Source organism: Bos mutus, chromosome 11 (genome assembly GCF_027580195.1).
Source record: "Bos mutus isolate GX-2022 chromosome 11, NWIPB_WYAK_1.1, whole genome shotgun sequence".
Classification (NCBI taxonomy): Eukaryota; Metazoa; Chordata; class Mammalia; order Artiodactyla; family Bovidae; genus Bos; species Bos mutus.
This window is the reverse complement of record NC_091627.1, coordinates 19,645,799-19,659,152: the sequence shown is the minus strand read 5'-3', so window position 1 is coordinate 19,659,152 and position 13,354 is coordinate 19,645,799. Positions and strand designations below refer to the sequence as shown.

General features: G+C 48.7%; 1 protein-coding gene and 1 non-coding gene across 4 annotated transcripts; both read left to right on the top strand.

The window, feature by feature from the left end:
* Window positions 1–1,362: 1,362 nt before the first annotated feature.
* On the top strand, window positions 1,363–8,672 carry ODC1 (ornithine decarboxylase 1). 3 transcript variants are annotated; one of them, XM_070379102.1, is made up of 12 exons: window positions 1,363–1,592; window positions 4,111–4,253; window positions 4,318–4,472; window positions 4,741–4,914; window positions 5,078–5,250; window positions 5,475–5,609; window positions 5,732–5,813; window positions 5,994–6,077; window positions 6,986–7,148; window positions 7,277–7,389; window positions 7,478–7,692; window positions 8,183–8,672. In XM_070379102.1, exons 3-12 carry the CDS (start codon window positions 4,371–4,373, stop codon window positions 8,325–8,327), a joined length of 1,386 nt encoding a protein of 461 aa, XP_070235203.1. In that variant the 5' UTR covers window positions 1,363–1,592; window positions 4,111–4,253; window positions 4,318–4,370; the 3' UTR covers window positions 8,328–8,672. The 3 variants fall into 3 exon arrangements, with proteins under 3 accessions (XP_070235203.1, XP_070235201.1, XP_070235202.1); XM_070379100.1 differs by having other exon boundaries at window positions 1,364–1,592; window positions 4,339–4,472; XM_070379101.1 differs by having other exon boundaries at window positions 1,364–1,592; window positions 4,107–4,253; window positions 4,339–4,472.
* LOC138990051 (small nucleolar RNA SNORA42/SNORA80 family) lies at window positions 2,860–2,991 on the top strand. Its single transcript, XR_011466225.1, has one exon. It is a non-coding gene; the product is annotated as a small nucleolar RNA SNORA42/SNORA80 family (small nucleolar RNA).
* Window positions 8,673–13,354: the final 4,682 nt, after the last annotated feature.

Below are 13,354 nucleotides of genomic sequence, written 5' to 3'. Positions count from 1 at the left end.
TATTATCTTAGGCTCCAAAATCACTGCAGATGGTGACTGCAGCCATGAAATTAAAAGATGCTTGCTCCTTGGAAGAAAAGCTATGACAAACCTAGACAGCATATTAAAAAGTGGAGACATAACTTTGCCAACAAAGGTCTGAATAGCCAAAGCTATGGTCTTCCCAGTAGTCATATATGGATGTTAGAGTTGGACCATAAAGAAAGCTGAGCACGGAAGAATTGATGCTTTCGAACTGTGGTGTTGGAGAAATCTCTTGAGAGTCCCTTGGACTGTAAGGAGATCAAACCAGTCCATCCTAAAGGAAATAAATCCTGAATATTCACTGGAAGGACTGAGGCTAAAGCTCCAATACTTTGGCCACCGGATTTGATAAGCCCACTGACTAGAAAAAGACCCCGATGCTGGGAAAGATTGAAGGCAGGAGGAGAAGGGGATGACAGAGGATGAGATGGCTGGATGGCATCACCGACTCAACCAACAGGAGTCTGATCAAGCTCCAGGAGGAGATGGTGACGGACAGGGACGCCTGGCGTGCTGCAGTCCCTGGGGTCGCAATGTCGGAAACGACTGAGCGACTGAACAATACGAAGGACAGTGGATCGCCCGGTGGCTTGCAGACCTGTTACCTCCCACCCCTTGCCCTAATGCCCTTAGACGAGTCTCTCCGGCTTAACAAGCGCAACGTGCCTCTTCGCGTGCCCTCTACCTTCTAGGAAGACACCCGGACATGTCAGACGCGGTTCAATACGCTCAGCGGCTCGAGAGCTGCCCAGAGCTGTGCCTCTTAATTTGCCCGCTGACCGCTGCCCCTTCTGCCTCCTGCCCCCCTTCATCGTGCGGTGGAGCTGCTCCAGGATCACCTCCAGGTCCTCCCACCGGCATATACAGACGCCCCGCAGAAAGAAAGGGGCCCGGGTCCGCCAGGTAGGGTCCACGTGGCCCGCTCGCGCCAAGCGATTTCCGTTCTCTGCCTGAGGGCACGCGGCATTTGATGCCAGGTGGAAGGAGAGCGCTGGCTTGGCGCACACGCTGCCATCCGGCGGGCGTTCAGAGGCAGGTTTTGCAATCCTTCGGCTGGCGTGCCAGAGGAGAGCAGCCTTAGGCGGCCGGCCGGGCGCGCGGAGCCCCGGGCAGCCCGCGGCTGGTGCGCATGCGCGGGCTGGCGGCGGGCCAGGGAGGGGCGGGGTTGGCGGGGCTGGGAGGTGCTGACGTCGATCAGCCGGCGACCCCCACCCCTCCCTCTCCTCATCCCGGGTTGGCCCCGCCCCCTCCCTGGGAGGACGCCCGGACGGAACCGATCGCGGCTGGTTTGAGCTGGTGCGTCTCCATGACGACACGCGCGGCGCTATAAGTAGCGGCGCGGCGGCGCGCCGGGCTTTGTCAGTTCCCCCTGAGCCTCCGCCGCCGCCGCCCCTCTGCCAGCGCTCCGGCGCCACCTCGGGCCGGCGGTCCTCCGCGGGAGGGAGCGAGGCGGCGGGCGGCCGGGCGAGCGGCTGACGGGGGCGGCGGGGCGGCCGGCGGATCCTGCAGCGCTCGGCGGCGGCGCGTTGTTTCCATGGGGTTGGCCCGCCGCGCCCCTGTGCTCTGAGGTAAAAGGGGTCGCGTCCGGGCGGTAGGGAGGCAGGCGGGCGGGCGGGCGGGCGGGCGCGCGCGGGTGAGGGGCAGGGGGTGCCGGCCACGTGTCCCGGAGGCCGGAGCCGACTGGGCGCCTGGAGCTGCGAGGACACGTGGTCGCAGAGCCCGGCTTGTCGGCCCTCGGGGTCCCGAGTGGAGCCGGGCCCCGACCCCTCCCGGCTCAAGGGCAGCCTGGCGCTGGAACGGCCCGGGGTTCACCTTTTCTGAACCACGTCAGTGAGGGTTTTCTGAGCCGGAAGCTCTTTGAGGAGCTCGATCATTCAGCCGCTGTTTTTTTTTTTAAACGCATGTGGTGGTCCGGTAGCAGGTGCAGGAGAGGCAGGAAGCGAGCCCGGCACAGGTCTCGGGGTGCCGGCCTCTCGTGCACGTGCCGTTCCGCCGTGTTGCCCTGGAATTTCCTTTTTTTTTTTTTTAATTTTAGGTTTTTTTTTTTTTTTTACCTTGCTGTGTGTACAGAGCGAATGGCCCAATATAGAAAGCCACTCAGATCGCTAGAGCTGAGATAACCCGTGTGTAACTGATACTGCTCGGCCGGGCTTAGAAATGTTGACGGAATCTTTGAATGACTTGATGATTTAAGAAAAGTCCTTAGATTATTAAGATCAGGAGAACGACCAAGACGTAGGAGCCAGTCCCAAGATTTTCCCCAAACGGCCTACTGTTTGAGAATCCGAAATAATGAGGCAAGATGTGGGGAGCAGAACCTCTTAGGAGTGTCTAGTAGGGAGGACAGAATGTGCTAATTTCATTTCAAACATAAAATTTAATCGATTTGTAAATTTTCAGTTGCGGTTTGAATTGGTACCTGTCTAACGTTTCCCAATTACCAGAGAAGGACCACGTTTTGCTAATCCATGTCATTTTAAGTAACGTAGCCATAACAGAAAACACCCAAAGGTCTTCTAGGGTGAACTTTCTCTGTATCAAAAGTTACTGAAGTAAAGCTTTGAAAGATACAAGGAAGCAAAATACTTAATAGTGGTGTGTTTCAGAGAAACACACACTTGCTAAGTTTAAGCCTGAATGTTGTCTTTTTTTTTTTTTTTAAAGACCCTAAACGGCCCAGTCTATCACTGGTGACCCTATTTAAATGTTACTTATGTAAACAGAATGTGTGTGCTGGCTGTTGGTCTGTTCCCTTCCCCTCTGGGCGAATTAGGAAACTAGGAGGTTGACAAAGCCAGCAAGTCACATTAGATCAAGTCTCGCAAGTTCTCCCGTGCATGGGTTTGGATTTATGGCAGGCTCGTCCCCCTGGGCCTCTCATAGTGTCCCATGCCAGAGTAAATCCGGCCTGAACCATTGCCTGGCCTCTGGCAGTAGGCTGCAGGCACTGAAGTGGGTTGCACAGTGGAAAAGATGCCCTCCCTATCAGATTAAATAGATTAAAATAATTATTTTAAGGTAACTCATTGACCTATGTCACGTTTCATGAACGCCAAGGACAGTGGCTCTGATGGTTAAATGAGCTTTATTTTTGTTTATTCATAAATCATTGTTTGCTAATTTTTGTAATTCATAGTTGAGAATGACTCCCAGGTGATTATCATTCATAGCCAAGCATGTAAGTTAGAGTGCCTGTGAGGATAGTTGGGATTCCCAGAATCCCAAGTAGTTAAGTAGGCAGCACTGGTTTTAGAATATTGATTGCCATTCAGATACAGCAGCTGTAATACATTCTGTTGATTTTTTTTAGATTGCATTTTTTAAAAAAACACATGCCTAGCATGAAAATTAGCTCATTTCTCAGGAAAATTTAGAGCACTCAGTAAATTGATAACAATGCCTGTTGTTCACTAAGAGTTCTTCTGTATAAGACTTAGCAAATGTCAGAAATAGCAAGGTGTTTATATGGCAGCTTTGCTAAATTGCTATCATGGTGTTTTAAGCTTCGAGAGAAAAACAGGTCTGAAATAAAGTAAGCTAACTGTCATGAAGCCTTTTCCCTCTCAGTGGACTAAGTGCAGGAAAGTTTCTGAAACCTGTATTCTGCATTTTAGCAGGAATGTTTGGAGTGCCTTTTTTGAGGTGGACAAAACTATATGGGCTTCCTTGGTAGCTGAGCTGGTAAAGAATCCACCTGCAATGCTGGGTTCCATCCCCGGGTCGGGAAGATTCTCTAGAGAAGGGCATGGCAACCCACTCCAGTATTCTTGCCTGGAGAATCCCATGGACAGAGGAGCCTGGCGGGCTACAGTCCATGGGGTCACAAAGAGTCAGACACGACTGAGTGACTAAGTACAGTACTATATATGGAAGCTGAGTGTGAAAAACTCTAGTGTTGAATTTGTGAGGTTCTCATTCCATTGAGATTTATAGAATCATGGTACTTAAACCTAGGAATAATAGGATTTCCAAACCCAGGGAGTGAGCTGTCTGGAGGGTGGTTTAGTAGCCCTGCTTCTTGTGTGTGTGTGTGTGTCTGTGTGCTGTCAATACCTGATCTTCCAATTTAATGTGTTCTGAAGGTAGACAGCAGATTGTGTGTTTATTGAACATTTCCACTGCTGCACAGAGAGCACACGCATCTTCGGTGGACTTGGAATTCCTGGGGAATTGCCTTTGTGAAAAGTTGGCATAATCCCTTTAAATTCCATCTCTTTTACGTTTTCTATGTAAGTATTTGTGATTGTTACAAGTTTATCTTAGGAGTTACTAAGTATTAAGACTTCTGAGTAGATTTGTCTGCCCTATTTGCAGTTTGTTGTGTCTCAAAAAGACGTCAAGAAACCATGAACAGCTTTAGCAATGAAGAGTTTGACTGCCATTTCTTGGATGAAGGCTTTACTGCCAAGGACATTCTGGACCAAAAAATTAATGAAGTTTCTTATTCTGTAAGTATATATGAAGTCTATGCTGGTAGTGCAGCTTTGAGAATGTTAGGCAGATGAATGGGAAACTTGAGAGGGGTCTTATGGAAATGTCTTGTTAGGGAATTGGGAGTTTAATTGGCTGTGGATTCTCCAGTAACAATAGTGATTATCATGTCCATGATTGACTAGAGTAGGGTTCATGAGAATGATGGGCAAGAGAAGGGAAGGCTGTGCCTTGGTCACATCTGTTAAATTGCTGATGGGTCTCCTGTAACCACTCTTATTGCAGGATGATAAGGATGCCTTCTATGTTGCGGACCTGGGAGACATTCTGAAGAAACATCTGAGATGGTTGAAAGCTCTTCCTCGGGTCACCCCCTTTTATGCCGTCAAATGCAATGATAGCAGAACCATAGTGAAGACACTCGCTGCCATTGGGACAGGATTTGACTGTGCCAGCAAGGTGAGCAAAAGCAGCAGAACTCAGATGATGTCTGTAATGGCCCTGGTGCTCCCAGCAGGGCAGATCAGAATTACTTTGCTTGAGCAGATGATGCTAAAGAGAGTGGGCATGGGCCAGCTTTTCTATATATTAACTACATGTGTAAATACCTCTTCTTTTTCAGACTGAAATACAATTGGTGCAGAGTCTCGGGGTGCCCCCAGAGAGGATTATCTATGCAAATCCATGTAAACAAGTGTCTCAGATTAAGTATGCTGCCAATAACGGAGTCCAGATGATGACTTTTGATAGTGAAGTTGAGCTGATGAAAGTTGCCAGGGCACATCCAAAGGCCAAGTGAGTTACTCCATTTGAGGGCGGATCAGATATGGGACGTGTATAATGTGAACAAACTCAAATTTCCAGTTGTTAGATTTCCATACTAGTAAATTATCTGTGTACTGAGTTAAACCAAATTAGACTCAGACCACAGGGTATCAGAGCCAAGGAGTCTTATTTTAACCACGGCTGTAGATGATCTTGTGTCGGTGGGAAATTTGATATACTTTTCTTGCTTCTAGGTTGGTTTTACGGATCGCCACTGATGATTCCAAAGCAGTCTGTCGCCTCAGTGTCAAATTTGGTGCCACACTCAAAACCAGCAGGCTTCTTTTGGAACGGGCGAAAGAGCTAGATATTGATGTCATTGGTGTCAGGTGAGATCTTGGTGATGGCAGAGATGGAGATGAAGTATTAGACAATGCAAGTTTTCTCCCACCATGAATAGTTATTTCCAGAAATAGTAAGAAATAGCGTATTTTTTGTGTTTTGACACCAGCTTCCACGTGGGAAGTGGCTGTACTGATCCTGAGACCTTTGTGCAGGCCATCTCTGATGCCCGCTGTGTCTTTGACATGGGCGTGAGTATCTGTGAGCCCCATGTGTGAGGAGGGGGGCAGGGATGGCATTAACAACTAGTCCCAGTTCTAGAATTTACCTTTGTAAAAGTCATCTCATATTACATATTTAACCTTAACCTGCTGCATACATTTTTCATGACTTGTTAATCTGGCTGATTGACTTAATTTTCTTGACTCTAGGCTGAGGTTGGTTTCAACATGTATCTGCTTGATATTGGTGGTGGCTTTCCTGGATCAGAGGATGTAAAGCTTAAATTTGAAGAGGTAATTTATAACAAAATTACAGTCTGTAGCTCTTAGGTTCCTTTTTGAAATGTTTCAAAACTTATATGTTACAACTAATAACCAAAAGGGACTGTACAAACATGAAAGTAAATGTCTTGTGTGGTATTTTGAATGACTTCTGTGATATTTAAAATTGTATTACGTTAATTAATTAGTCTCTCAGTTGTGTTCAACTCTTTGTGACCCCATGGACTGTAGCCTGCAAGGCTCCTCTGTCCATGGAATTCTCCAGGCAGAAATCCTGGAGTGGGTAGCCAGTTCCTTCTCTGCGGATCATCTTGAGCCAGGGATCAAACCTGGGTCTTGTGCGTTGCAGGCAGATTCTTTACTCTCTGGGCCACCAGGGAAGCCCTGTATTATCTTACTGGTTTTCTAAAATAAAATGAGACAATATTTTCAAAAGTCTTAGGAAAATTGAGGATTGTCACTGTGGAGTTAAGAGAACCTGTTGACTTTAGTACATCGTTTGCTAGATTTTGTGCTTCCTTTACTTAGAACATTGCTTTTTAGTCATTTAAGAAGGTAAGCCATTACATGCCACTTATAAAATCCATTCTTAGGTAAAATTTATGTGAATAGGAAGAATACAGAGTTTACCTTGTTAGTATATATTTACATGTTAGATAAAAATATTTAGGCACTGGTAATAAATTTGTCCCATTGCTTAATAAAATCATACCATAATAAAGAGTAAAAAGTCTTGAGGGGAATCAAAATGAAACCACAGGATATGCAGACTGGTTTTCAGGGAGGTGTTTATCTTTTACTGTTTGAAGATAAACCTCTGCTGATGGCAGCTCTCAATGTTTTTGATGGTGTGTTTCAAAGCACTGCTTCATGTGAGTTCCCTTGATGACCAACTGCTCTTTTCTGTCTCACTCTGGTAGATCACCAGTGTAATCAACCCAGCACTGGACAAGTATTTTCCATCAGACTCTGGAGTGAGAATCATAGCTGAGCCGGGCAGATACTATGTTGCATCAGCTTTCACGCTCGCAGTTAATATTATTGCCAAAAAACTTGTATTAAAGGAACAGACAGGCTCTGATGGTAGGTATCAGGATTGAATCATTACATATATATACTGAAAGTTCGTATCTAAAATGGTTAAGTGGTAATTGAGACTATTTCTGCTTTTCTGATTATTTTCTTCTTTTTTTTTAAATTTGCTTTTCTAGATGAAGAGGAGTCAACTGATCGGACATTTATGTATTATGTGAACGATGGAGTATATGGGTCATTCAACTGCATCCTTTATGATCACGCACACGTGAAGCCTCTTCTGCAGAAGGTACCTTCCAAATGTGTTGTATACACCAGTTGAAAGATGACTGGTCAGAACAAGTGTAAGCAGGTGTGTTTCTCTGTCTCAAATGTAGAGACCCAAACCAGATGAGAAGTATTATTCATCCAGCATCTGGGGACCGACCTGTGACGGCCTGGACCGCATTGTTGAGCGCTGTAACCTGCCTGAGATGCATGTGGGTGATTGGATGCTCTTTGAGAACATGGGTGCTTACACTGTTGCTGCTGCTTCTACCTTCAATGGATTCCAGAGACCCACCATCTACTATGTGATGTCAGGGCCAACGTGGTTAGTGACAGTGTGTGTTTGGTTCTGATAAGAATTAGGTACTTTCCAGGGTTGATTATGCTTGTTCTTGTCCAGTAGAATTAAGAAATTGCTTAGAATTAAATAATAACAATTATTTTTTGTTTTTCTCCCCATATTAAGAATATATGCTTTAAAAATTTTGGAATAATTACAATGAAAGGAAAATTCCTCCAGTAATAGTGATGTATATAGTTGCAGAATTTTAAGGCAAAGTTGATTTAGAAAAGACTGGTCAGTCTATTTCTGTACCTAGAATACTTTAATTCGTGCGTGTGACTTGTGGTTTTCTTCTTACCAAAAAGATGATTCTGAAGAAATGCTTGCTGTAGCACTACATTGAATTGCTTCCTGATGACATAGTGACCAGAGATGTAAATAGGCTCATGAATAGGTTACTGTGTCACGCAGTGTGGAGCCGCTTGGTTGGCGGTGACTCAGGGTTTCTGACTGCCGCCTCTGTCTCCTGCAGGCAACTGATGCAGCAGATCCGGACCCAGGACTTCCCGCCTGGAGTGGAGGAGCCGGACGTCGGTCCCCTGCCTGTGTCCTGTGCCTGGGAGAGCGGCATGAAGCGGCACTCGGCAGCCTGCGCTTCCACGCGTATTAACGTGTAGATACCACTCTTGTAGCTGTTAACTGCGAGTTTAGCTTGATTTAAGGGTTTGGGGGGGACCATTTAACTTAATTACTGCTAGTTCTGAGATGTCTATGTGAGTAGGGTTGGCACAGGTGCACCAATGTGGAAGACTGGGAGATGGGGTCACACTTATCTGTGTTCCTATGGAAACTATTTGAATATTTGTTTTATATGGATTTTTATTCACTTTTCAAACATGCTACTAAAGGCTTCAACTGCTGAGCAAGCGTTTGTGGCTTGTGTATCAGCAGGATAGGCCAGAAGCTTAGTGTTGTGACCGGTTTTAACCAAAAGGAATAAAGGATCTTGACATAACTTGGCACTGGGAAGTTTTTACGGTGTGTTCATTTCAGGCGGCTCACCTGAGCGTGTGTTATAGGTGGGAATTTGTTTTTTTCCCTGTAGGCTGAGAAAATTGCCCCAAAAGACTGAGGAGTTGACAGGTTTTTAATGTTTTAAAAATCTGTGGAATACTTTTTTTCTGTTTTGACATTTTTATTTCAAGTCTGAGTCCTGGAGAAAGTCTGCTGTGGCGTTTCAAAGAGTAGTGAGGGCATCTAACCCCACAGCAGGGGGAGGAAAAGGACAGGCGAGACCATGGGCAGCCTCAGGTGTCAGTGGTTCCCCACCCTGGATGCTGACTGAGCTTGGCACGCCAGAGCCCCTTGTTAACTAAGTGGTCTTTGCCTGTCACAGCGGCTGCCTAGGCGGGGTACACAGGGCCCTCTGAGCCCTGCCTCCAGAGACCAGTCTCATATTTGCACCTTGACTTCACACACAGGAAAAGGTACAGTTACAAACTAGCTTGATACAGAGTTGTAGCTCTTCATCTGACCTTGGCCTTTTGTATTCTCTTACTCAACTTGGACCCCACACCTCAGAAAAAGGGTGGCAGGCTTGCATTTAAATTTAAAGACAGGAATTGTGAATCCTTGCCGTAGCTCTGGACAGGAGGGCAGGCCACGTAAGAGCCAGAGTCACTTGAGTAAGTCTCTCACTGGCCCCAGTCCCTGCAGGTGACATCGAGTATCTCGCCAGCGCTGTTGGAAGGACACCAGGAGATAGCACACAGGCACAGACGGAGGCTGCAGCGTCTTGCCTCTCGGGCTGGATTAAATACTTCTGATGCTATTAGTACCTTTACCAGGGAGTTGAGGGGAGTGACTTCTTAGTTTCTGAAAAGCCACCTTCCCCCAGACCTGAGTTCCACCTGGATACAGCACACTGCTGTGACAGCTGTTGCCTCCTGGCCACTTAGCCAGACTAGGCCTTGGCTCATCACCACTCCCGGTGTCCTTGGACCTGAGAGTACTGCTCTAGTTGGCAGACCACTGAGTGAGACCTCTCAGGAGCCACAAGAAAGTAGGTTTGGCGAGTCTGGGCAGAAGAGGCGGAAGAACTCTCAAATGAACAGTCTGCCCCACTTCCTGTGAGCAGATCCTTGTCTGGGTCCTCAATCTGCCCACTAACGTTCAAGATAGAGGAATTGATGTTTGTGGATTAGTGCCAGGAAGTACAAGCTAGGCACCAAGGTTTTGGTAAAGTAGTCTTACTTTCAGAAGTTAGGAATAACAAGTTACCTTAGTGACAAGCGCTGATGATGGATTGAAAAGAGGAGAGGGTTTCCTCTCAAAAAGTAGGCTGTACTGAGGGCTTGGGAACTGCTGTTCCCTCACTTTAGATAAAGTACAGTCTGACCAACCAGCCAGTGCCGGTGGGGACGGAAGTAGTCACAGGACGTCCCTTGACCCCACACCACAGCCTCTGATCCTGGCTCCTGAGGGTTTGGTGAAGCCACTTGGAGTCTGTATGGTGACATGGCCTGGGCTGGCCCAAACAACCTCCCCTGTCCCCTACACCTGGGTGTGAGCATGTGAGTTTGGCAAGAGGATAGAGAGCTCAGACAGCTGGGTGGGCGTCAACACTACCTCTTGGACCCTCTTAGAAGGTTCTAGGTGGCGGTGCAGACTTAGCTACCTCTGATAAAGATGGTACTGTCCGTCATTCACAGACACTTCTAGATCTTGGTTTTAAGTGGACAGCTCAGGCCTCCATAAGGTGCTGACATGGTGCTGGAGTCCCCACACAGGCCCCCACTGGGAGGCGCTCCTGGTCCAAGGTAAAGACAAGCCGGGCAGGTCTTGTATTCAAGTCACTTTAGGGCATCTCAGAACGCAGATTGCTGGGCCTGCCCCAGACGGGACAGGGACTGTGGGGCAACAGGTAACCCCCTGGGAAAGCAGAAGGTGCTGATGCTCCTTGTACCACAATAAACCAACCCCAGGTGGAAGTTTTCACTGTGATGGATTAGGCCATGAAGCTAGTAGAAGAAAACATTTGAAGCAAAAAATGTAGGGGGCAAAGGGGAAAACAACACACATAGAAGTAGCCGATTTTATTCATAATAAAAGTTCCAATAAAGGAGGAAAAATGCTGTAGGAAGTGGGCAAGATGTGAACTTTTCACAGAAAACTTAAACCTTTAGAACTATGAGAATCTCTCAGCTGTCAGTGTGGCAAAGAGAATTCACTCCCGGCTGGGTAAGCGGGCAAGCTCACCCATGGCATTTGGGAAGGCAAGAATATGAATAATCTCTCGAGGGAGTCTGGCAATTTAAAAAATTATCTAGGCTTCCCCAGGGGCTCTGTGGTAAAGAATCTGCCTGCCAGTGCAGGAGACACAGATTCGATCCCTGATCTGAGTAGATCTCACATGCCGCAGAGCAGCTAAGCCCATGTGGCACAGCTGCTGAGCATGTGCTTTAGAGTCTGGGAGCCACAGCTACTGAGCGGATGTGTGCTTTAGAGTTGGAGCCATAACTGAGCCCACGTGCCCTCGAGCCTGTGTCACACGAGAAGTCACTGCAATGAGAAGCCCATCGCACCGCAGCTAGAGAAAAAGCCCGTGCAGCAACGAAGGCCGAGTACAGCCCCAAACAGATGCACAATTAAAAAAAAGAATCCACATTTTCTTTGCCCCAACAATGCTAACCTGTAAGAAATCTCGGACACGGCCACTTAACTAGGCTTTTCATTGTGACAGTGTCTGTACAGCATGTGTGAGAAGCACCTGTGTGTTCACCAGGAGGGAACCACTGAGATGATCACTGGGACACAGCCGCTGCGAGATGCAGGGCCCTGCCGGAGCTGGTGGGACTGTGGGCATGTGGTGAGCTACTGTCTGTGCAAAGAGCAAACCAAACCTTGTGCACACGCATAGCTACCTGCATATACAGAAACTTCTGGAAGAACTGACACAGAGACGTAGCAGGAAAATGGAGGGCCTGAGGAGGCGAGTGGAGACTGACTTCATACTCACCTTTACATGTGTCTATTGCTGACTTTAAAGGAATTATATAAAATGTGCCTCCCAGGTGAGGAAGCAGAGAAAAAATCCTCAGTTATGTGGCTCCTGTGCCCATGAGCTGCTGAACAAGGGCCGGCGAGCTTGGTCGGGGTCTTGGATGGGCTTGACCAAGGCCTCCTTGGCAACTTTGCAGGGTGAGGGGGCTCTGACTTGTGCCCATCCAGCTCCGGGGGCTAATGGAGACATCAGAGCCCCTGGGGTCAAGGACTTAACTTCTACCTCTCCCTCGCCCCTACCCCTGCCAGGGTGGGGCTCTCTGCCCCATCTGGGGTCACCCACCTGGGGCCAAGGTTAGACCTGAGTCTGCAGCTGGACCAGCCTGCACTGAGAGCCAAGCCGGAAGCCTGCGCACAGACTGCTGTCCAGGCCTTCGACAGCCCTCTCTAGCCTCCCAGCTGACCATCCTTGGTGCTGCACAGGCTCCACTCAGCGTGTCTTCTGTAACCCTGTGCTCCTCGTACCCCTCACAGTGACCCCGAAGATAGTGACCTTGCATGTCTATGCAGACTCCATCCCTCTCTGTCAGGTTTTCTTAGGTTACTTGCTGGCTGGTCACCCTGTTATTTTATGTGACAACCCTATCAACAGGGATTCCAAGTCCTGGGCACCAAGAGCCCAGCTGCAGCTTCTGTTTGCTGTGTGTCTCACGGAAAATCAGGTCACCCCTGGGCCTCAAGCTCCTCACCTGTCAAATGGGGCAGAGAGAGAAAGCTCAGATACGAATCTGGCCCCGGAGGTTCCTAAACCAGGCTGGGGGATTTGCACACTCAAGCCTAGACGGCCCTCCCAGCCACGGCCACCAGAGGGCAGCAGTGCCTCGTGCTTGAGACTCCTCTGTGGTGGTGTGCACTGCCACCAAGCTGTCAGGTCCTGCTTCCTTGATGGCTCAGTGGTAAAGACTGCCTGCCAATGCAGGAGACGTAAGAGACGCACGTTCGATCCCTGGGTCTGTAAGAGATGCACGTTTGATCCCTCGGTCGGGAAGATCCCCTGGAGGAGGGCATGGCAACCCACTCCAGTATTCTTGCCTGGAGAATCCCATGGACAGAGGAGCCTGGTGGGCTACAGTCCATGGGGTTGCAGTGTCCGACATTACCGAGTGACTAACACTAACATTTAGCCACTCAACAGATGCTGCTGGTAAAGGCCTGACTATGATAGGAGGGCTGTGGGCACTGGAACGTGGCCCAGCTCAGAGGGAGATCCAGGGCCAGCCACACCGGGTATCTAGGCTCTGAGGCTCCAGACAGCTTGTCCTGGACCAGGCTGCTGCCCCGGAATCTTCCTGAGCACAAGTGAAGCCCCAACAGGTGAGCCCAGCCCTCATTCCTGCCTCACACCCAGGGAACAGCTGGTGGTCTCCCACAGCCTGTGTTCTCACCCTCTGCTTGTACCAGGTGGGTGATGCCCCCACCTTGGGTTCCTAAGGTGCCCACACCATGCTTGGTGACATGGAGGGCCACCCCTCCCACCCTGGCTGTGAAGACAAGCCGTCCTCTCCCCCTACTGAAGCATGGTGGCATGAGAAGCCGAGGGGCACTGCCCTTATCTCCCCTCACCCACTGACCAGCCCTCGATGCCCAGGCCTAGGTCCTGCTTGTCTCCACACATTGGGACCTGGGTACCGATGGCTGCTGG

Bases quoted from the DNA above. Each gene is read 5' to 3' on its own strand.
- ODC1 (XM_070379102.1), top strand. From the start codon at position 4,371: ATGAACAGCTTTAGCAATGAAGAGTTTGACTGCCATTTCTTGGATGAA. The intron at 4,915-5,077 runs GTGAGCAAAAGC...CTTCTTTTTCAG, and splicing joins GATTTGACTGTGCCAGCAAG to ACTGAAATACAATTGGTGCA. The intron at 7,693-8,182 runs GTTAGTGACAGT...TGTCTCCTGCAG, and splicing joins GTGATGTCAGGGCCAACGTG to GCAACTGATGCAGCAGATCC.